Below are 24,061 nucleotides of genomic sequence, written 5' to 3' on the forward strand. Positions count from 1 at the left end.
GGCTGATTATCAGGCATTTCCTAGGGAAATAAAATACAGAGTCAAATCAATTGCCTGAATCAGGCAAAGCAGGTACAAGAAGCTCAGAGTACTGTGTTCTAGAGGCACTTCTGTAGCTCTATGCTTCTGCTTCATTCTGCATCTTCCTGTATTTTCTTTAGCACAATATGAGGAAAGAGCTTGTTTTTATCCTCATGTAGAATGGGTACAGCTTTCTAAAATCTCAAAAAAGTTTTGAGGGACATAATAATTTCAGATGAAACATAATCATAATGGGCACCCTGGTCTGTATTTCCTTATTGGCTTTGATTTAATGCTGTTATCATTTGACTTTCTGAAATGTGTGTGACACCCATTGTTTGTTGTTTTGCATTACAATTTTATCAGTTGCCAGAGGATACTTACTCAGGAAGAAGAGGAAGGAACTAACTGAGACAAGAAACAAATCAGCGATAATAATTCAGTCTCACTACAGAGGATATAAAGAGAGGAAGCTCTTCAAAAGCAGAAGGTAGTGTTATTTTCTCTTATGTCACTCAAATGTGTCCCTTTCCAGTAATTACTGAATAACAACATTGTAAGCTAAGAGTGAAACAAATTAGTGTTATTCTAGATATGTAGGCAGAGGTAATGTACATTTATGTGGAGGTTTTTCATGTCAGTAACTGTTTTTATCATCTTTTCAAGCCCAGAGAATAAAGGCATATGTAGGAGAAAGATCAACAATACTGTGCTTACCTGTAATATTAATGGAAACTGTAGATGACTCTCTTTTTGGAACTAGCTCATCATAAAAGTGGTCAGACAAGAGTGAGATAGATGTCTGCAAGGAACTGTTCCTCATCCTAAGCCACTGTTTGAGATCAGCATAAGTGATGACAGAACGAACCCAGTTGTCTTGCTCAGATCAAACAGCTGCAAATTAGGTGAAATGAATCACATTCTAAATATCTCTGCAATGTCCCAATCTCTGAAATGGAACTAGTAGCACTTTGCTCATCTCCATCATTTTTTCAGTGATAGAATTTAAATAGGTGGAAACTAGTCCATAGCAGTGGCAAACAGCTGTGAAGGAGCTCAGAGTCTTTCAGGGGAAGGAACAAGGTGACAGATTTCACCTGGCACTGAAGTTTTATTGATAGTAACAGTTTAAGGAATATGTTTTTCAATATGACCTGGACCTATGCCCAGGATCACTCTTCTTGCATTCCTAGTGTGACTTGAGACAGTTTTCTTTCATGAGTACCTTTAGGACTGTGTGTATTTATATATTTCTGAGATGCTAAAAAGTGCCTTATGTTTTTCTTAACATTTAAATTAATTCTTTACTGCTTTATCAGCCTTCACACAGCCTAGATTGTCTCCCTCGCAATTTTCTCTGAAACTTAACAGGAATGTCCCTTTTCACTTTAAGAGGTAATTATGATAATAATGATGATGATGATAATAACAATAATAATATATTGTCCCTTTTCACTTTAACAGATAATAATAACAACAACAATCTTTAATTCCAACTATATGCACTAAATCTTTCCTGTGTTGCAATGTATCAAATTGCCATTTAGTACACAAAGACCACCAAAGGTAGTTGTAAAGTTATTACTATTCTTCATTTCCTTCAGCTATAATTTTTATCCAAAACTCTGTTCCATCCAGGGAATCACTTAGAAAGCAACAAACTGAAAATGCAGCATCCATTAGCAAGAAGGAAAATGATGAAGAACTTCAAGATAATGAGGAAAGTCCAATTGGAGTGAAGTGTACCCTTTCTAAAACGAAAGAAGCAGCAGCTATCATAGCAGAGGATGAATTATCTGCTGTGGAATTCCTTGAAGCACAACTGCGGCCAGCTCAAAATGATGCACTGGAAGAAGACAGCAACTGAGGAGAGTCAAGATAAAGCTGATGCAGTCACTGACAGCAGGTGCTCTGAGTACAGTGACACAGGGAACGTACAGGAGCAACAAAAAACATCTACTGAAGAAGAGGCAGCTTCTTTGAAGCAGAACCCTGCAGAAGAACATAGTAGCGAGGGTGAAGAACAGGACTCTTTGGAAGAGTTACCCAGCAAATCTTCTTTCAAAATCAAAGCTGAACCTAGTCGCCAGCAAGATCAAGATAATCAAGACACACTTGGTGCAAAATGGCAAAATCAAGAATCTGCTGTGATCCACCCCAGGACCGACAGGGATGTGGAAAGAAACAACCTGAAGCATGAAGCAGTGATGCCTACAGGATGTAAAGGAATTATGAGAAGAGAGTCACTTAGAAGAGGCTCAGGAAGGCAAGCTGAGGCAGAAAAACAAGGTTCAGAAGACAAAGAGAAGGCAGCAGTGGTTATTCAGAGCAGTTACAGGGGTTACAGAAGGAGGGGACAACTCAGAAAAGAAGGGAAACTACCCTGCAAAAGTCAAGAGAAAACTATAAAGGATCCAACAGAAGCAGTATGCATTCAAAATAACAACCCCCAAAAAACAAAAAGTAGGGAAAGCACCAGTACACAGGCTGAAGACTCTAAGACACTGAAGGGAGACTCAGAGAAAGAGGCTTGTGATTTGGCAGCCTTTTCACGACAGGTAAGAAGCTTGTAAGCAAGGTATGTTGAGGAAAATACTCTGGCAATGACAGAATGGCAAAGGTATTTTACTGGCTTCAGTGGCACAAAGGTTTTGCTCTCTAGACTAAGACAGATATTTTGTCATTTGTGTTCTATAAAAATGCATATTTTGGTCTGCAAGAGAAAATAACCTTGTCAGGAAGGAGGAAAAGACAAAGAGCACTGGCAAAAATAATGTTTTTAAGTTAAATGTTTTTAAGGTAAGTTAAAGTTTTTAAGTTAAAACTTTACCTTTGTTTTTTGAAATGTGAAATGTCTGTGTAAATGAAACTAAAAGTTGCTGTGCTGATGTCCAGGACTTGCACATGTGCAGAGAAGTATGCCTATAGCTGTAGAAGCAATCTTGCATCAGCAAGGCACCATCTGCTCACAGATGTGAACCAATAAGAAGTAGCTGCAGGACTGGTGTGGAGTTTCCTATGTGTCTTTGGTTTTACTTTTCTTTAGGAGAAGACCTCAGTGAGTCTTCTCACTTTATTAGAACATATTATCCACAGCTGGCAACTGCTAGCCCCTGTAAAGGGCTCACTCTAACATAGTTTCTGGAATAGCACTCTTTATTAGTACAAATTGTAACAGGTTAATAAGGTTCAAAGATTGCCAGAGACAGTATCTGGCTGCAAAAACTTATTTAAAGCAATATACTATGCTATAAAGCAAGCTCTATTCCTAATAGCAATATTCAGCAAGCATAGAGTATAGGTCTTAGCCATAGTTGTCCCTATAGGGGGAGAAGGCAGGAACAGCCTGTCAACTTATCCCAGCAGATTCAGTGGAGTCTTTCCCATTTTCTTCCTATTCTCAGCTGACTTTTATACTAATTCTTTATGATTAGGTGGAGCTTGAGTGACTTTAGTCATGAATACCTTTGTTTTGGATTGGCGTAAAATTCTCTTGCTTCTCTTTGAAAGATGCAATCAAAAGAATATAGGGTCCATGCTCAATGGCATGGACCTTAGAGGTGGGTAATTTGGGGATGGAGATGTGCTTTGATGTTACTACTAGGCTTTAAAGAACCAAGTTCATCTGAGGAGAGGGATTTCGACATAGTTGTTGGCTCGGCAACAGGACATCATCTATCTCCCTTGGCTGACAGGTGCTATGCAGTCTTGAAAACTACAAAGTACCACCATGTCCCCCTCCCTGCAGGAATTTCTGTGGAGGGAGGCCACAGTTTGTTCACTCTGCTCAACCCTCTGTTCCATCCCCCATAGCAGGTGCTTATGGTATGGGGAGGTCTTGTGGAGCATGTCAACTGCATTCTATCTGGGGAGTATCAGCTGCATTTTATCCTGTAATTCTTAGTCTCCTCTAATTTTACCCTCAGCCATCTTCCTACACTGCAGTAGGTGGAGCAATACCTTTTAAATTAATTCTCTAGTCCACTCTTTTACCTTTGATTACCTTGGAACATTTATAATTATTTCTACAATAATATAAAGGCCTTTGATGTATTTTTCAGATATCAAAATTATCCGAAGACTACTTAGCATTGCAGCAAAAACTGAATGAAATGATATTGTCCCATCAGCTGAGACCTGTGATGCTCTCCAAAGATAAGCAAGCTAATGGCCGTCTGTCTTCTCATGTTTGTCAGCCAGGTAATGTTTAACCTTACTGTTAGCAGAATTTTCATTTGTGAAAAGGACTGTGAAGAAGCAACTCCTAGTCATGTTTTTAAAGCCCAGGGATCTAGCAGTGAGTTAGTTACAGCTTCTCATATAACTCAGGCAGTATATTAAGCCTCATATCATTACACATCTGGAACACAGTTTCCAGAGAAATATCCAAGTCTGGTTGGAATTTATGTATTTACAATTTTGTCTCAGTGCTGCTTAAGGTTGGTGAATGAATCCTTGTGAGACCTAGACATAGAATCTCTAGGAATACTTTTATTTGGTAAAAATTCTGTATTGGCGCTTTTTAACTCATGTGTCACTCAACTGTGTGTGCTATTGGTAGGATATGGGACTATGCTTTAAAAACAAAACAGTTTTTTAGGTAATATGTCAAACAATTAACAAAAGGTTGTTACATATATGCTGAGTAAATTTTTAGCTATCCACAAATGCAACTGAGGTTATTCAAAACCTGTAACTCCTACCCTTGTTGGTGGGTATGTTCTTAAAACTGCAAGTAAAGTTTTATTAATATTCGTCATCCATTTAACTCACACACTTAAGAGGACTCAAAAGTTATTTATATTCCAGTTAACGTGGGCAGTGAAGATTCCCAAAATGCAAGCACACTTGGAGCAGCTTAGGTGGCACTGGGGAGGAGTACTGGGAGAATAAAGGTGGAAGACATGGAATTCTGAGTATGTGGATCATTAAGGCCTGTGCCCCACTGAGAGGACCAGAAAGAGCTGATTGAGCTGCTCAAGCCTCTTCAGGTGGAATAGACACTACAGGGAATTTCCTCAGTCCATGTCTTGGGCCATAGCTGTGGAGGAAGATGAGGGCAGATGTGGCAGATAACTGGGTGGGTCTCCATTTCTGCAGCAGGGCTTGTGCTGCACTGCCTCTGGGGAGGACCTCTGCTCACCTCTGCATAGCTGGAACAAGTAAGATCCAGGACTGTCTCTTACTGCCCAGAGATAATTGTGCTATTTTTATCATACCATTTGAATTTAGTTGTCATGTGTGATGAAACTGCTTTCTGTTCCCATGAATACATTGAAAAGGTTCTCAAAGTACTTCAGTCCCACTTTGGAGTCCTCTCGTATGGGAAAGCTGCTAAAATAGGGGCTTGGAGTTTACAAATGCTAAACCTCTAAGTGTAAACTGGTTGCTGGTAGATAATCTATGTAGTTTAACCTGTTTCCAGGACCAGAGTCTGCAAAAGAAAAGAAATGGGAAAGGGAAAACTAAGTGCCATGACCTTTCATTAAGGGCAGAGCAATGTTTGTGATTGCCATTAATGGGTTTGTACTGAGTTCTCTATTACATATTGCTGACTTTTGACAAGATACACCTGAGGAATTAAAAATGCATATTTGGGAAAATAACTCTTGGTTCTAATATATTTTCCTGCAGAAGCTAGGGAAAAGAGGTAGATAGAAGGAAAATGAATACACAAATTAGATCTCATCACTTCCACAAGTAAACCAGATGAAAAATGTAACAGTATGTTCATGCCATGTGCAAAATGCAGCGAAGTCTATGCTTCGCACTGCTAATAATTCAAGTAGCTCTGTGGGAGACAAAAGTACACCAGTGTTTGTCACCTGTGTCTCCAACCCTGTCTAAAGGGGTGACCAGTCAGCCACTTCACTTCCCTTTATGTCTGAAAATGGTGTGCTGCTGTAAACCTCTGTGGTGTCACAATGCAGAAGTTTTCCAGAAGTAAAGTGTGGTAACCACTCCACTGCAAAACCCTTCTTGATGTGGAATGTGAACTTCCTTTTCCTACATTTGAACATAATGCCCATGACAGGAAAACTCTTTCTTTCCAGCTATGACCAATTCACAAGATACTAAAGCAAGAAAATACACTGCAGGAATTCCCCAGCCTGCCTTCAAGACAGTTGGAGCCCAAGCATTAGAGAGCTCTATCACAAAGCTGCATTGTCTTAAGTAGATGTTTATTATAACAAACATGATCTAACTAGATGTAGAGAATATTTAAGTAACAATATGCCTGTGTTCAGTTCATTTAGATTTGAATGTCTAAAACACAGGAGTTACCAACATTCTGGTTCATGCTTTCTTCCTGAATGCAATATAGTAAAATAACTGCCAAAACCCCCAAATATCTGAGGTAATATACTGCAGACAGTTATGCTAAAGTGAAGCAGATAGAAGTGGTGATCCACTATTAAATCCTATCTTCTTGCCTACCTTATGTGTTACAATAGGATTTACACACATACATTTACAGAAGGACATGCTTTTACTGCAGCTTTCCCTCTACAGCTACTTTTGCTGTCCTACCTTTATGAATGCTGGGATTGTTGAGCTTTAGATGTTCTTTAAATCATGTGGTATTTATCTATTTGTAATTACTTTCATCATTTACATTTATATACACTTGTTCATCAGCTTCACTAGGTTTATATGTTGTTTTGCAGCCATTACATGTGAATTGTATTTTATAGCTGTGTGCTGGATAGGAATGCTTGCCTGCCTTTGTCTGTGGGTAGGTGGCTATTGCGCAGTTTGAGAACTTACCACTTCCTCTGATAAAATATTTTATGACACTGCTACCCACAGAAGGGGAAGAACTGAGCGACAGCTGGATGGTGTACTGGGAAAAATGTTCAGATTTTTGAAACTGTTTGAACTGAGGTTTTTTAATGAAAATGCAAAGCTTGCAGTTCAAAGGTTAAATGAATCTTAAATCCACAAGGTTAAGTTGTTCTTAAGTGAATTTATTTGTATTTATAAAATGCATAAAGCAAGCCGCACATGGTTCCTAGAATAAACAATATTCCCTGTGGCTAGAATCCCTGAGTAGGTTATATTTACTTGCTTAAATGCTTTCAGCTAAATGTAGTGGCTGCATCCCAGAACTGCACCTTTGGACTGCTAGTGAGCCTTGAGTTACTGTGGTGTCAGAATAGAGGCACAAATAGCTGCTGTCGAGTTTTTTGAGGTCAAAGCCTGCAGTGAAGGGAATTCGATCATTATGAGAGCAAATTTTTTTTCTTTTTTCTCCAGATAAATAATAGTGCTCATCTTTCTAATTATTAAATGACAGTTCAAGTATAAAATCTTGGGAAGAGAATTTTCTGTATTTAGAATGAAGTTTACATGGTATAAGGAACTCCCATGCAGCTGAGGACCTTCTCAGCTAGACAAAGCAATGAGTCAGGTAGGGTTTTCATCCATGATTCCTCCTGCTGTAGGCTGTCAAAACAATATTTATGGGAGTTTAATGGGCAGAATTTGTAAGGAAAAGGGAGTCTGTGTAGCACTGGGTGAGCAGAGCAGTATTCACTGGCCAGACTTTCTTCTTTGCAAGTGAGCGATCAGGCAGGGAGCACTGAGCACGGAGGGAGCACTGGGACTGAAGAAAAACAGGGTAATCAACCACTTCTACCTTCTGGTTGTTCTCAGCTATTGGAGTGGCCCTTCGGGCACCATACAGCCAGGACATAAACGATATGTGTTGGGAGTAGGTCAGATCCATGGCAGAGTATAAGATTTAGGAGGTCATGGAACTGGAGTACAGCCATTTTCCTTAAATATCTTCTCTTAAAAAGGAGTAATGCCAGGTTCCCAGGCTCTCAGATGCTGGAGCAAGTCCAGAGAAGGGCAATGAAGCTGATGAAGGCTCTAGAGAGTAAGTCCTATAAGGAGCAGCTGAGGCAGCTGGGGTTGTTAAATCTGGAAGAAAAAGAGGCTCAGGTGTGACCTTATCACTCTCTACAACCACCTGAAAGGAGTTCAGGTGGGACCAGTTCTTTTCCCAGGTAACCAGCGACAGTCTGGTGGGATATAGTCTTAAGCTGTGCCGTGGGACGTTTGGGTTTGGCATCAGGAGGAATTTCTTCATGGAAAGGGTTGTTAATCATAGGAATGGACTGCCCAGGAAGCGGTGGAGTCACCATCCTTGGAGGTGTTCAAGAAATGACCAGACATGATGCTTTTTGCCATGTTCTAGTTGACAGGGTGATCAGTCAAAGGCTGGGCTGGATGATCTTGGAGGTCTTTTCCAGTGTATATGATTCTGTGATTCTGTATTAGTGTCAGCCAGAAACTGAAACTTCCTTCAGTGGGGCTGTGGAAATTAGGTGTGAGAGATCAAACACTTTCAACTTCCGTATGCAATCAGAAAGTTCTCAGTTTCTTGCAGTTTCTACTTCTAGGCTGTGACAGAATAAGCCCTTTATTTTTTCCAGATTGCTATGAATTTGCAGCTATCAACCATAATTTCCAAATCTGGCTCTGTTAAGCATCCCTTGAATAAACAATACTTAAAAATTAGTAACAGCACTGCAAATTCCAACCTTGAGTAATTATGTCCTCATATTGTATACAATTAGAACAGTAAAAAGGTATGCACATAGATATTGTAAGCAGTAATACCTGTTAGCTTCTCATTATCAAGTCCCGGAATTCCAGTTACTATATTTGCATTTGTTCTGATTACTTCCAAGTCCCTCTACAAATCCTATACAATTATTGCTTTTACTCTTGTTTTATTTCCTGCTTTATGCTGAGGCTGGCTTTATATTTCTGCCCCCATAAGATGTGGAACAGCTCTAAATCAAACATGAAACGTTTCACTTAAATGACCTGAAGATGGGTTTATCTGTTTCTCCAGGTGGCCTAATAAATAGAGACCTTTCATCACGTAGATGCTTATCACAGCTGTAACCATGCTATTTCTCTAGTCTTCAGTATAAAATCTGTTGTAAGTCATAGTTAATTTACATTAGCATCCATAGATGTTGATTCCCTGAGATTGCTGTCTTCCAAGCTTATCATTGTGTGTAAGAATGTGCAGACACAGTTCAACCTAAAGGGCTGTTGATACTGACTCATCTTTATTCAAACATTTCTTGCTCATCCTTGAACGTTTCAAGCACATGCAGCTCTCCACAGTTCCTGTAGTTTGCGGTGCTGTTCAGGATACACTTACACATTGTATGCATTTCAGCATATTTGGAGCTTTCAGTGAGGGCTGAGTGTGAAAGTATTAATATTTGTAGAATTGACTGTGTATGTAACTTAGGTAGGAACCTCTGAGGTAGTGCTAAATGAGCTAGCTGAGACACTGATAGGAATAAGGAATTTTCCTTAGACTTGCTAAAGCTTCTTTAATGTTACCTAGCAGCCACACTGTTCACATGCCTTTGCTGACCCTTAACTCTGTATTTCATTCATTCTCATGGAGATGACTCTTAACTTTATTAAACTTTCCATCATCACTGGATTAAATGTATGCTTTGACAGTCTGCTTCAGGTTTGGGCAGGAGAGAGATTTAACTTCCTGGGAATGTGTTAGGACATGGCTGACATTCGCAGTCAAAAGCAAAGAATCCAGGTCAAGAGAGCACAACCTCCTCTTTTTTTTTTTTTTTTTTTTTTTTTTGACTAACCAAATACTGACTGGATGCACTTGGGCAGTTTGAAGAGGAAAACCCCCCCTTTCAACCTGTTGTTCAGCCTGTCTTCCTCTTGGTAAAAACCTTTAAAAAGGAACATCTGTGTTGCATCAAATGTTGTTTCCAGTTTCTCCTCTGCACTGCTTCTAGGTCACGTGTCTCAACACTGACAGCACCTGCTCAGGTACTGTAACAGCAAGGGGTGGGCTGGCTGCAGGGGCAGGAGTATCAGCACAGTCCTTCAGTCCAGCTCCTTAGCTCTGCTAATGACTAACTGAGATATAACGTTAAGCAAGTCTCCATGTGCATCTGATTTACCCTGCCAGTAGGATAGGGATGATAGTGCCAACCTAACACTTCCAAAGCGCTTCAGCGGCTGCTGTGCGAATGGTCTTTGTATCAAAGTACCTATTTAAATGATTGTTAGAGGGAAAGCATCAGTTTTCCTTTTATATATAAAGCACACAGCCAGATCTTCCTAGAGATACTTGAAGTCTTAAGGAAAATAGGCTACAAGATATTTTGCTATGGAGAGACTGGACTTCAATAAAAAGTATTTTCTTGGTAATTGTCTCTAGAAACAACATAATTGCCCTGTTCGTAAATGAATTATTTCACCCCTCATTTCTGCTTCATTGCCTACTGAAGAAAGGTATAGCCTATCTAGAAAACCAGGACATCAAATTCACCATTTATGCAGCTTGGGTATTTAATTTGCCTTCCATCTTTAATTCTACAGAGTAAATAATTTCTGACAATCTCAGCAACTAATAAAAAAGCAAAATTTACTTTGTATTATCCAATACAAGGAACTACACATCTGCTGAATTTCAGTAGCGATGATCACACAAATCTAAGTGCAGAAGGAAATCACAGCTTTGCTTGCTGGTCAAACAAAGGAAGCTAAACCTTACTGTGCAATTTGGAGGCAAAACTCAGAATTGCATTTTCAGCTCTATATTTAATTTTAGAAAGGAGCGATGGAGGTCCAAGCTTACAAGGCTGCCTGCCCAAACATGGTATTTCTGTCCCCTCAGTTCTTTTGCATAGCTCATACATATGTACAACACAAGAGCCAAGATGAAAACCCTTTTTTAACATTGTCAAAATGGTATTTTTTGAATGTAAAAACTAGTCTTCTTTGCAGAACACATACACAAAAAGTATACAAGTAATTTCAATTGGAATAATTGTAATCTAGAATACAATAATGCTTTATCTGTTTGACAGTGATGAATTAAATAACATAATAGCATACACAGTGATGAATTCTTAGGGGACAGTAAAAAAATCTTTAGGTATTATGAGAGCCTTTTCATTGCAATTTTCCTAAAGCCCACAATTTGGCTTCATTTCTTTTTTTAGATTTTCATGCAGTCGTGATCTTTGACACAATTTTTGAAAATGTCCTACACACAGGGTGTTAGGTGTTTCTGTTCAACTGCACTGAATTTTAAAGGGTTTCTTTTAAGGTAGTGTTTCCAGTTTAGACTCCTGTTGTGTTTAAAAATAAAATAGAGAAGATATGCCTCTACTCTTTCACAAATGGAAAGTCAGATAACTCAAGGTGGCCCATTTGAAATGCAGCAAGGTAACAACAGCCCACATTAAGAGCACAGTCAGGTCTGCTATACCTATTGAAATCAAGGAATGTCATTTATATTTAATACAGCTTACTGAGATGGATTTATTGCATCTAAAATTCACTGTTTAACATGAATTATCTGTAACCTGGCTTAGAAAAACACCATTGTTCTCTTAGTGCAAAATCTTAAAAAAAATACTTGTTCGTTTATTACATGAGAAGGTCTGCATTTCAGATAAGAAACTAAAACAATAAATGCAATCATTATCCAACTACAATTTAAATTAACATTACTCATTCTGGCTTCTCTGTATATCCGTGACCTTTACAAGCCTTTATTTATCACAAATAACAAAAAACTTAAACAGCTAATTTTGCAGGACTCAACACTGATGTATTACTGATTGTTTCTCATTTTAAATGATTGTGCTATCTCCTTAATTAAAAAGATGTCTGCTGTACATGGGAGAGCTTTTATCATGTAAAAGGGTTTCTGATGGTCATTAGGGATCAAAATACATTTTTCCTCTAAGACTCAATCACATTTAGCACATCAGGGTTATAAAGTCATTTCATGTGAAAGAGTATAATATCACCAGAACACACTTGAGTAATTCATTGGGATCCAGATCCCCATTCTACCCTCACACTATATTCATTTATGAGTAAGGAGATGGTTTTTTCTCATGGATTGTCCTGAATATTTCTGTAACGGGACAAGATAAAACCTCACTGGATAATGCAATATACCTTAGACATTAGGTTCATTGTGCCTAAACCTTGTGCTGTGACTTCATTCATCACCCTGTATGTGTCCTTATGACCCATCTCTATCGTTGTTCCACTGCCATGCAACCACCTTCTACTTCATCATGAAGGAATTGCTGTCACCCCCTGTCAACTTCTCCTACAGCTGAAGGGAACAGAAGGTGACCATGCTCACCATGCTGTACACTTCTGGTCTCTCGGCCTGCAGACCCAGCTCTGTGGTCTCCAAGAATAGGCACAAGGAACCCTGCACTCTGTTGGCTCTGTGACAAATAGCCTATGAATCCTTAGCAGCCCTTTATCCTAGCACTGTCAAAACTTAGATTTTTAACAAGCAAACACCCAAGACATTTTTATATTTCCCTATGTGCCAGCCAATGAAATCCATAAGTCAGTGTCTAACTCTGAACTGGGAGACTGCCAGAAGTCACTAGTTCCATTCTGTGTTAAAATCTTGATTTTGTTTCCATTAGAGTGAAAGCATATTTGCATGTTTGCAGAAAGTTTTTGTAGAAATAGAAACCAGAATTTGAGGACACTAAACTAGACTACACCGAATGCAATGGACATGGTCATGCTGTATTGCCCAATGATAGATGATTTGGCTTGAAATTAAAAACCTCAGCAGGAGACCTTAAGGAAAATCAACACTATGATAATATAGAGGACCAGCCTCTGAAACAGAGGCCTAATGTTCCTTAAAGATTGAATTGAGTCTGAAAGAAACATCATTCCTGCCACCTGTCCCTCATACAAGACAGGAGCCTCCCAGTAGCCATTACCCTTCAGAGCCCTTTTCTGAATGTGGAGCACCAGTCCTTTCAGAAGGAGAGGTCTGTGCCAGGTAGACTGCTGGGCTGTTCCAGCCTGGCATTCGTTATGTGGCATGTGTTCCTCTTGGCAGTCAGGACCCAAATGGATAAACCCATTCTCCGCTCATGGAAATGCCCAAATCATTTGCTTTCTTGAGTTATTGTGAGCAGTAAAAGTGGCTATGTGGATTTTTTTCTCTCTCTTTGTTGAAATTTTCTCCTGTTTTTTTAAAAGCCTCCCAATTCTGTGAAGAAATAAGCGCTTCTATCTTCTGATTTTTTACAGTTATGGCCAAAGTAGAAGACTCTCGCCCAATGCAGAGACCTCCAAGAAGGCCACGGAAACCCAAAACATTAAATAATCCAGAAGACTCCACCTACTACACTCTAATACATGTGAGTTGAAGAAGCTTTTGTGGGCTAAAACTTCCAGATATTTCCCACCTAAATCCTCTTTATAATTGTCCAATTCCCTATATTCTTTTGTAATGCAGCATAAAAGCTGTGTCCTGCTGAGAAGAGGCAGGCCACGAACTTCACATTTCAAATGAGGCTTGAAATTGAAGTTCAGAGTTACTCTGACTGGGGACTCATGTCAGACCAATATCTACTTTTGAACCTAAACATACATATTTTCATTATATGCCTAAGCAGCATTTGAGTTTTCAATACCCAAATCAAGTGCCCTGTCTCCATAGTTTCTTTGTAAGTCACAGGAGAGTCACAGGTTCGTTTGGAGAGCTATTTTGAGCATCTAAATTAGTGCTTGATCTTGCAGAGAAAGCAAATACTAAAATAAGCTGTATTAGTATGCACACTGTTACTTCCTTTACAAATGTGTCAGATTGTGATTATGAAGGAATTGGCAAACACCAACAGCTCAGGAGACTAATGGATTTGAGTGTGTCTATATATAGCCTTTGGTCCAAGTTCAGATACCAAGTGCTGCATTCTACTCTTGACTTCAGTGCCCTTAAATATAGCAAAAAAGGCAAGAAAGTAAGCAGAAAGAGAGAAAATGTAAAAACAGCTCAGAAAGCATTTTCAACAAAAAAGCAATTAAACTGATTTGCTCCAGGTGCCTGTATCTTAGTGACCTATTTTAGCAGCCAGTGAGAACCCAGCTAATAAACTAACCGTAGCAATTGCTTCTCCTTTCAACAGAAGGTGTCACCAGGGCCTTTAGGGACAGTTGTGTCTGGCATACGAAAAAAGACAAATATGGTTATGTTTTATTCTAGAGGCTTTGAAATAACACAGCTTTCCAACAGTGATATTTTGAAAAGAAATTACATTCTTAAAAATATTCATATGTAAGAATAAAATTGTTTTGCAAAAGCAATATTGGTAAGATAAAGGAATGAAATGAAAGGCATGACAGAGAATTCTGTATTAGGAAATTTCTGAGGAAAAGAGTAATGTTGAAGTAAATGCCTGTTTAGAAAGACAAGACTATAGAACCAGGAACATGAATGCTAATTTGTTACATGGTCAGCTCACATCAGAAAACAGCCATGACATCAGTGCAAAGAAAAACTGCAGTAATGCCAGGAAATTTTTATCAATTTTTTAGCAGCAGTTTTTCAAGGTATTAATCAATATTATCTTCAATTAATTGTATTTTCAAGAGGGTGTGAAAAAGAGAAACGTGTCTTTCTGACATTAAGTTCACTGGTCAGGGAAAAGTTTAACATAAACACCTATACACTGAAGATTAGAAAGGAGACCTACTAGTTCTTAAAATTCTTAGACCTTGGGTAAGTCATTGAGCTCTAACTTTAGATGGTGGGCAGCTTTAGAAGGTAGTCAGTTTTCCCAGTATGGATTTTCTACCTTATTAAAAATCCCTGTCACCTACAGGTATTCACAGGGTATTTTCAAGCCCAGATCACCTGAAAGTGAAGGCACACAATAGGAGCACATTTTTAGAAAATTTATCTTATGCAAACCTAGTATTTCTCTCAGATCATGTTACAGATATTAATTAGACACCTTCCATTCTCACTCATCCTCTTGCATATCAAATGAACTAAAGGGGTACACAGGTATAAATGAAGCCTGACAATAGCCCATTGTTCATATAAGGCACTACAAGTTTATTTTGGGATATATTTTTTTCAATCACCCTATTGTTTTGAAATTATATGTCATGCTCATTTGCCTGCATACTGCAGTCCATCAGGATTTCTGATTTTCAGTGACTTTATGGTCACTAATTCTAATGAGTTTTCACTCATTTGCAAAAAAACACAATTAAGGCCACTTGCACTTAAAAATACTGCCTTTCAAGTGTGATGTGTTAGGTGCTGCAACAGTGTTGTTTTGGGTGTAGAGACAGAAATCTATTAGAGATAAGACATTATTCACATTCCCTGTAAATCTTCTCTCCTCTACATTTCTAGGTATCTTGTGTCCTAAGGGTTCTTTTCCACCTAGTATACTATTTTTTAAATGGGGCCTTTGTCTATTTTACTCTACTAAAACCTGTGACAAGACTACATTGGCATTGATGAGAATAGGATTATGCTTGCTCCCACTATGTTGCCTCTATTCATGGAAGTTCTCTTGGCATCACAGTAAATTTGCCTCAGTGAGATAGTGTTGTCAACTTCATTAAAACAGCTATAGCTATTTGAAGGTTTTAGATCTCCTTTTTTTCTCTTCTGATCATGATTAATTTAGCTTTCTTTTTTTTTTCACAGTATGGCAGCTGAAATTTGGGAGCAACAAAGCTAATCCCATTCTCAGTCTCAAATATTCTGTAAAGAGATTTTTCTGGGATGCTTACTCAGCATTATTTTCTTTTAATGAAAAATATACAACACTCTCCTACCTAATGCTGATGACTTGTATCTTTGCATAAGCTTTCCTTTTAGTATTTTTAATTACTTTTTACTTTCTTAGAAATCAATACAAGATGAAAAACGGAAACCAAGAAAAGAAAGGTAATTTTTTTCATTATCTCACTAATGTCCTTTTAATACTGTAGAATAGTTTTTAGCTGTACTTCAACCAGGAGAATAAGGCATTGAAAAAAGAACAGTAATTTGGTGATTCACAGGAAGGACATTGTATACAAAGTTAAAATACGTAATTTTCAACGACTAAAATCCATTCTAGAATTCAGTCCTTCAGTTTTAGTAAAACACGGCCCTTTACCATGGCAACACAAGCATTCTAATAAGTTAAGGTCCACATCAAAGATAGTTCTGACACAGAAAATAATTGAAGGTGCTTAAAATTCCAGTCAAAGCAAATGAGCAACCAGTTCTTTTTTGTTAGCAAAAATACAAAGACTGTTAAAATTCTCTCCTAAAAATATATGACTGTTTGGAAATAATAATAAAATTAAAACAAGAATTATAACGGATAAAGAAGAGTAGCCCTTGAAATTTCAAACATAGCTGTTTTCTTCACAGTATAACTAACCTATTTCCATGGATCTCTGCAGAAAAAGGAAGCGATAGGTATATTCTGCCCTTCTGTATCTTGGATCCTTATGTGTCCTGTAGATGTGGTTCACAGCTCCTGGCATACATCATAGCTTTATTTTATTTATGTTTCTATACTTAACTTTTCTGGTGCCCCCTCAGTGACACTGCTGTGGCACCACAGCGTGCATGGGATGGCAGCCTGCTCATAGGCGCAAGATAAAAAGGCTCCTTGCGCTGTCCTCAGCTGAGGCTGCAGAATACAAACTCCATAGCTAAAATATGTATCTTAAAGGGTGTTACATGACATTAAATGCATATCAAATGTGCTCAAGGCATCTAGCTTTATTCAACCACAGTTTAAATTGCACTTGACCATGCTACAGCTTAAGGGATTGACCTTATGTCCATGTCCCCCACATCTGGTCTCTTTCATCTTCTTTTCTGATGTCATTTGGATCCTGAAAAAATTTCACATCTATTGACTCCAGTTTGGGGGGAAAAAAAAAAAAAAATTAAAAACCATCAAAATCTAGTGCTTTCTCTCTTTTGCCTCAGTTAGGTTTCCCTCATCTTAAATCTAGTTAATCACTTTCCTGATAGCATCTTCCTTCATGTGCTGACTCTGTATCAGTGGAACATAGCAATTGAAATCAGTGAATTATTTCTGGTTTCTACCAATCTGAGACTTGAATTCTGGACTTCTCTTTTCAGATTGTGCTTTTAGGATATTTTTTTTTCCTAGCCATTCTAAACTGGATGTCAGGATTGATTTTTTTTCTGTATATATAACACGCTGGATAGCATTCACCTAACAAAATAAGACACATCTGCATTATTATTTATACCTGAACTAGTTGCTTTAGACTTTCTTCTTGTACTTAGAGAAAAAATAGTAATCTTTAGGAAAATGATTCATCTCTTGCTCAAAGAGATATCTAAAATAGGTCAGATTAATTACACCATAAAAATGCCTCTCCACTAAGTATAATGGCAAGTCCAAACAACTTGAGTCCTATATGTCTCCTTTATGAATATATAAAAGTATTTAGCATTTCAAAATTCAGTATCTGCATTGTACAGCAGTCACACTTCAGAAACTGATTTTTTCTGCCTATATGTGTTTTTCCTTAGATCCTCAACACAGAAATAGAACTGATAATTATATTTGGTTACGTTGGTTTTGAATGTTGAATGTAAAATTGAAAAGTTAAACTGCTAACTTAGTGTTCTTATTTATTGACAGTCTAAGCAAAGTGCTAGATTTAGATATCTACTACCAAGAAATTTCATCTACTGACTCCACCTCAAAGGACAGCAGTTCTACCACAAGAAGGAAGAGACACCCAAGTGAGCGCAGGACTTCAATTTTAAGAGCTACTGAGCGGTAATTCATACAAAATAGTAATAGGAAAAAATAAATGTTGTATACCCCTGTTGAGATATTCAAAAGATTAATAAAAAGAAAAAAAGATACACTTTCAAATTAGACATAAATCTATTCTTTTAGTCATGGAATCTTGCCAAATCAACTTGTAAAGTGTATAGCTGAAAATTTCCCATCTTCATACAGGACAGATAAATGCCGACGTGATTGGTGTTCAGCCTACCTACTAGTTTTCGGTGTCCCAAGGGCCAGATGAGATGGACAGACATTATGCTGTTAAATCTCTGATCTAAAATCAAATTAGAAGCAGAACCTAAAAAATTTATTTCTGATCAGTTAGGTTTTAAATAGGGTATCATGCTCCAAACATTCTGCACATTTTCTGCAGGCAAGACTCCAGCTTGACTGCCTCCTTTTCCTGCTCTCCTGTAAGCAGCATTCATGTCTATAGCCTGTGGCGCACCTCACCAATGTGGACAGTCAGGAGAAAAACCTTAAATGGAGGGTTCACTCGACCTCCTCTCTTCCCATGTAGACTTCATACAGGGTGACCACTGCTGGGTGGAAGGAAATTCATATTCTCACTCTTGCCAAGGCACCTACACACATTACACACGCAAACACATAGTTATATATCTTAATATATTTTTGTATTCTTGTGTCTTTATGAAAGTGTCTTCATTCTTTCTTGCATAAAGTGAAGAAAAACTTGGAAAATCATCTAGGTCAAAGGTTTAAGGGAAACACTAAGCATGGGATGATGGCTGATTTGAAAATGTATTTATATAATAGAGAAAACGTTTGTAGAACATTTAGAATGTAGAATGTTTGTTTTGTGCCCCTTACATATTTTATTTCTGGTCTCTTTTTAGGTAGGATCTAAATTAATTTTAGGAAAATGTTGTGAAGGCATGGAATTAAAAATAACATCAGGGAATTACTGTATAGTTTACATTCCTTGGAACATGTTGCATTTCTAAGGTGGTTAATTACACCAAATCTGTCACCCTGAGGTCTAGTTTAGGTGAATGAGAGTTTTGCTACTGAGCTTACTAAAAGGAATTTACCTTTTACTGTGTGCTGCTCTGATTGCATCCTAATTAGCCCTAATGAAACAAAACCTGTGTAACTGTTAAATTTACACTGTTGTCTCAGAGGGCAGATGAATGCAATTAATAAACATTTCTGTACTTCAGTGGAGCCCCTGGTGGTCTAGGGGGTAAAGGCGCCGCGCTATCACCGCGGAGACCCGGGTTCGATTCCCGGTCAGGGCCACTCCCGGGCAGGTGGGGCTCGTTAGCCCTTAAAGGCAACCCACCTACGTCCTAAGGACCTCGCTGCCACCGTCCAAGCTCGCTTGGCCCCGGCAGATGAACCTTAGGATTAAAGGGTGGGCTCAGTTCCGCGCACACTGTGTCTCACCTAAAAAATCCAATGCGCAGGCTGGAAGGTGTAAAGACCTTCCCCGGATCTTCGCTCGCGAAGACTGGCCATTATTATACATTATTATGTACTTCAGTATCTCATGAATGGGTGTCATCTGGATCTAAAAGCTGCAGCCATTTCAATCTACAGAAGTGAAGTTTTATTTGGCAGTTTACCTTTGGCACTGGTATAGGACCAATGGTGGGATGCATCTTTAGTGTAGAACACTACAAATTTTTGTAATTATTTCACTTTTTAAATAACTGAGTTTGGTTTTTAATCTTGCTCCATTGTAACAGCTGGTGCCAGGTCACCATTCCAGCCTGTCAGAGGGAACTTCCAAAATGCATCTTGCCATGTGAAAAAAAAAAACCAACATAAAAATAGATGGACACTTACACTGAGCTCCACTGGCAGTTTAAGAACAGACCAAACAAATTTATGCCAACCGAAAATCTGGTTCAGTAACCATCAGGCAAATGCTACTGCAAAGGATCCCCATGTTCTCGATGTTTTTATGTCCTTTTATTATGTCCCTTTCGTAGAAGAACATGTTCTTCAGTGTTCATCTGCTTTTAGCATATAATGTGTTTGTTCCTAGGTGCCTGCTCTATGCAGCACAGGAAGAGGCCTAGCAAAGTCAGTTGATTTCTTTCTTTCTCCTTTTATTTTCCTCCCACGAGGCTGGAGGTTAAGCAGTCGATTAGGAGGGTTTGCCAAGGTAAATGTTTTGACTTTAATTTCTAAAACACTTCTGTGCTTAATCCCTAGGTCGAGGATTGCAGAAAGACCCCTGGAAGAGAGTAAAGCTGAAGATAATCCCTATGACTACAGACGACTGCTGCGGAAGACCTCACAGCGCCGGCGCCTTATCCAGCAGTTCTAGCTGCTGCTGCTGTTCCTGCTGCCATTTGGCTTTTATTAGCATAATTTTTTTTATCATTTTATACCATGTGCTTCCTTTTTTTTTTTTTTAAGTCTTCAATGTTTCAAGTTTACAGTGTGTGTGTACATGTGAATTTGAATTACTGTGGTTTACTGCCCAATACCGTTGCAAAGGGACACTGTCAGTCATATATCATACTCTTAAAAAAACCCTAATATAACAATCAGCTTTCTTTTGGGTACCATTGCTACATCCTAAAATTATTAGACATTAAGCAGCTTAAATGTAGTTTACTTTTGTCAGTGCATTTTTCTTTTTTTTCATTTAATCAGTCTCATTCAATTAAAATAATCATTTACTTTATAGTTCCCTAGATAAGCTTTCAAATTCTCATAAGCACCTTCAGAAAACCTTAGTTATTGTTTCTAATAAATTGTTTTACATGAAAAGAAAAAATTACAAGAGCACCATAGGGGCATTTCTGATCATTTTAGTTTACATTGCCTAAATTTTGGGATTACTTGTTTGTGGTAAGTGTCCGTCTAAAAAAATGAACATAAATGATTAATTGGATAGCATGTTATGGCAGTTTTTTTCATTATTGACTTTGCTGTAAAGCTAGTAGCCAGTTTTAAAGGTCAATATAGTGTGTATAATTTATGTTGGAGATGTCCATTTATGGGAAGTATATTCAGCCCTCTCCTCTGCCTCAGCTTTGTGACTAAGTGATGAACTTTTAAATCGTGTTTGCTTTGTTCTCATTTGTATTAGATTTTTTGGAATCTTAATCTCTGGGGTGCCAAGAAAGGAATAGAATTACACTCTCTGGTTGATTGCTGCCTAAATGTAATGATCATTCTTAATCAGTTCCACTAGAAATTTAGTGGAAATAAAAGCAATAGCCACGGTGTTCAAATTCCCCCCGATTCTTTATTCAAAAGACCTTCTTTCACAGAAACCACACAGATAATTGCAGTGCTTCCTTTCAGGATTCATAATTGCACGTTCCCAGCTGCAAAGCAAGAGAAGGCAAATTCATGATGCCAGCATAAAGGCCTGATCCTGCTCCCTTGCTTAGCTTTCCTAAACATGACGATTGGTAGAAGCAGCCAGCCACAGGGGTTGGGTTTTGTCTGTTCCTCACCCTCATTTGGCTCTTTTCCCAGAGACAGGTAACTATTGCTTCCTGATCTGCAAATAGTTATAAGGCTGTGAACCGGATTAAAATTTGCAGCAATGTAAAATTTTGCTATAAATTGTTTAAAATTTGAAATCTGTTTAAAGTTGCTTTCTCATGTATTATTAAAACAGTAAAGTAAATAAAAACACACAAAGCAGTGATACAGTTGGCTGCGTCTGAATTACACCCAGAACTGACGAAATACTATGGAGTGGGGCACGAGCAAGGCAGGGAAGGGCTCACAGCAGCCTCTGGCCGTGGAAAGCCGAGTTACTGTCTACGTAAAATGCATTGTGATGCAGCAACTGAAACAGACCTGTAATTTCACATGAAGAGATACCTAGACTGATTTCGTTTAGTTTCCCACCATGGCAGTATTTTGAAAGACCAGGATATTTCTGTGAGGTCTCACGGGGCACAGTCCTCGTAACCTTGTGGGTGCCTGCAGAAAGTGGAGAGATACCCTCACAGAACACAGCGCGGGAGCCCCAGGGCCTGGCTGCGAGGAGCATGGGGACCCTGCGTGACCAGGGCTCTCCGGCAGAGCCAGGCGTGCTCCTTCCTACCTCCCTGCAATTTTAGGGCTTGAAATCCCTCTTGTGCCGGAGAAGAGGCAACCGCGACAGAGAAGGGCTCCATCGGAGACCCGGCCGGGTGGAAGAGGGAAGTCTGGTTGGCTTCAGAAACGATGTCGTGGAGGAAAAGGCTGCAGTTGTTTTCTTACTCTTCCAGTCTCGCCTCCGAGACCTGCTGCCTCCACGGGGCTGGAGCAAGGAGGGCGGCTCCACCAGGGTCCCCATCCCGGGAGATTGCGAGGATACCCCGGGAGTGGGCAGGGGACGCGGGAGCAGATGCGGGAACCAAAGGCCGCCCCCAGGCAGCCGTGGCGTCGGGCAAGACTCCTCCTGCACCTCCGTAGGAGCCAGGACCCCTCTGCCAGCCCGGGAGCAGGGAGGGCAGCGGGAGTTGCCCATCACCGAATGGGCCCTTCCACTAGCGCCTTCTTCGCGGCGGCCCGATGGGGCGGCGGGGGCTCCGGAAGGTTGTCCCCTCCCCGCCCCTGGACTGCCCCGCTGCTCGGCGTCGGTGGCAGGGGCTATCCCGACCTCGCCGCCGCCCGGGAGTGCACTGCTGGACCTGCAGGGGTGCCCCGATGGAGGGTTGAGGGGCGGGGTGTGTGCGTGTATTTCTCGTCACTTTGCACCTCACAGGACTGAGGGCGTAGTCCCAGCTTCCCCGTACTCCCAGCCCTCCCCCTCGGGGCGCAAGGCTGGACCACCGCGGCCTCCCGCGCCAAGACGTGTAAAACTATCCTTCCGTTCCGCTCAGCGCTCGGCGGAGCCGGAGGGTTCGGTCCTCTCCTCCGACCCCGTCGGGCTGCCGTCGCAGAGGTCGTAGGGCCGTCGGTGGGGTGAAGACAACACAGGCCACCTCGCTCGCCTTATCCCCCCCGAGGCAGCTGCAGCGCCAGCGCAGGGTGACCCTGCAGCTCGGGTCTGCCCCCAGCGCTATCACCCCCCCACCGCCGCCCCTCGATCCTTTGGTGCGGGGCGCGGACTCCCCTGACAGCAGCCGCCCCCGCCGCCGCCCGCCTTGGCGGGCACCTCCCCCGGCCCTCGCGGCGCCGCCCGCCCCGTCCCGAGTAGCGGTGCCTGCGGGGCGCGGCCGCGGCATCTCGGCGGAGCGCGCCCCGGGGGCGCCCACGGGAGACGCTCCCACCCACGCGTGCCCGGGGCGCTCCCGCCCCTTCGCTGCCGCCGCCTGGCGCAGCCGCGCGCACTTACACACCCGCACACTCACACTCACGCACACTCGCTCGGGCCGCCTGGGCTGCAGCTCTCGCCGCAACTCGCCCGCCCCGCTCCGCCATGGCAAGCCCCGGCTCCGGCTTCTGGCCCTTCGGGACCGAGGAGGGCTCCGCGGCCGCCGAGAGCCCCGGCACAGGTAGGGGGACGGCGGGCGGGACCGGCCCGGCGGTGCCGCCGTGACAGCGCTGCCCGATCGGCGGAGCCCGCTTTGTGGCAGGTCGAGCGGCGGGACGAAGCGGTGCGGGCGGCGGGGACCGACGGTGGCTCCTTCCCGGGCCAGGGCGGCTGAGCTTGGCGGGGCAGGGGTTCCTGGGGAGCGGTGCCCGGTGTCGGAAGGGACGCTCCCGGCCCGCGTCCGTCCCTACGGACCCTCCGCTCCGTTTTCTCTTTCAGCCAGAGCCTGGTGTCAGGTTGCCCAGAAGTTCACGGGAGGGATCGGAAACAAACTCTGCGGTAAGGGCGGGAGGCCCCGGCAGCTCCTTGGGAGCGCCGCGGGACCTGCTCCGGGGCGGGGAGCGAGGGGACGGGTGTTGATGCCGCGGTGCTGAGACCGTGTGTCCGTGTCGCTGTCAAGCCCTGCTCTACGGAGATGCCGAGAAGCCCGTGGAAACCGGCGCCAGGGCAGCAGCCCCCGGGGTAGCGGAGCCGCGGCCGGCCTGTACCTGCGACAAAAAACCCTGCGCCTGCCAAAAAGCGGAGGTGAATTACGCCTTTCTGCACTCAACAGGTAACGCCGCTCCCGGGCCAGGCTGCTTCTCTAAAACTAACGGGAAAAAAAGGGGATTCGGTCAGGAAATCGCCTCCGCCGCGTTGCGCGGAGGCGGGGGAGCCCGGCGGTGCCTGGCGGTGCGCGGAGGAGCTCCGCGCCCTCAGCCCCGGCCCCCTCCGGCGCCGGGCGTTTGGCAAATCTGCCAAAAACCAGCCAAATAACAAAGAAATCCCGAAAAAAGACCCCAAAGCAGTAAAATCACGCGTGCTGGAACCTGCAGCTTTTTCCAAGGAGCACTGACAACAGCGACCTTCCCTTTGAAGACCCTTCGATGTAATTAAGATCTGAGGGGAGGAGGGAGAAAGAGCGCTCTCTCATTTGATTTAATTCGAGGTATTT

General features: G+C 41.5%; 2 protein-coding genes across 2 annotated transcripts in view; both read left to right on the plus strand.

The window, feature by feature from the left end:
- The window catches only part of MYO3A (myosin IIIA), a 115,224-nt gene extending 93,956 nt beyond the window's left edge, over positions 1-21,268 (plus strand). Inside the window, 8 exon segments of the mRNA XM_050324826.1 lie at positions 388-511; positions 1,660-1,885; positions 1,887-2,579; positions 4,083-4,221; positions 13,123-13,232; positions 15,741-15,781; positions 17,514-17,654; positions 19,851-21,268. Of these exon segments, the coding sequence (XP_050180783.1) occupies positions 388-511; positions 1,660-1,885; positions 1,887-2,579; positions 4,083-4,221; positions 13,123-13,232; positions 15,741-15,781; positions 17,514-17,654; positions 19,851-19,965 (1,589 nt within the window). The 3' untranslated portion in view covers positions 19,966-21,268.
- Positions 21,269-22,919: 1,651 nt separating this feature from the next.
- Positions 22,920-24,061, plus strand: part of GAD2 (glutamate decarboxylase 2) — a 41,525-nt gene continuing 40,383 nt past the window's right edge. Inside the window, exons 1-3 of the mRNA XM_050311246.1 lie at positions 22,920-23,089; positions 23,347-23,406; positions 23,528-23,680. Coding sequence (XP_050167203.1) covers positions 23,014-23,089; positions 23,347-23,406; positions 23,528-23,680 — 289 coding nt within the window. The 5' untranslated portion in view covers positions 22,920-23,013. The remainder of the gene's footprint in view (positions 23,090-23,346; positions 23,407-23,527; positions 23,681-24,061) is intronic.

The sequence above is a fragment of the Myiozetetes cayanensis genome, unplaced genomic scaffold (assembly GCF_022539395.1).
Source record: "Myiozetetes cayanensis isolate MyiCay16 unplaced genomic scaffold, myiCay2020 scf1, whole genome shotgun sequence".
NCBI classification, from domain to species: Eukaryota; Metazoa; Chordata; class Aves; order Passeriformes; family Tyrannidae; genus Myiozetetes; species Myiozetetes cayanensis.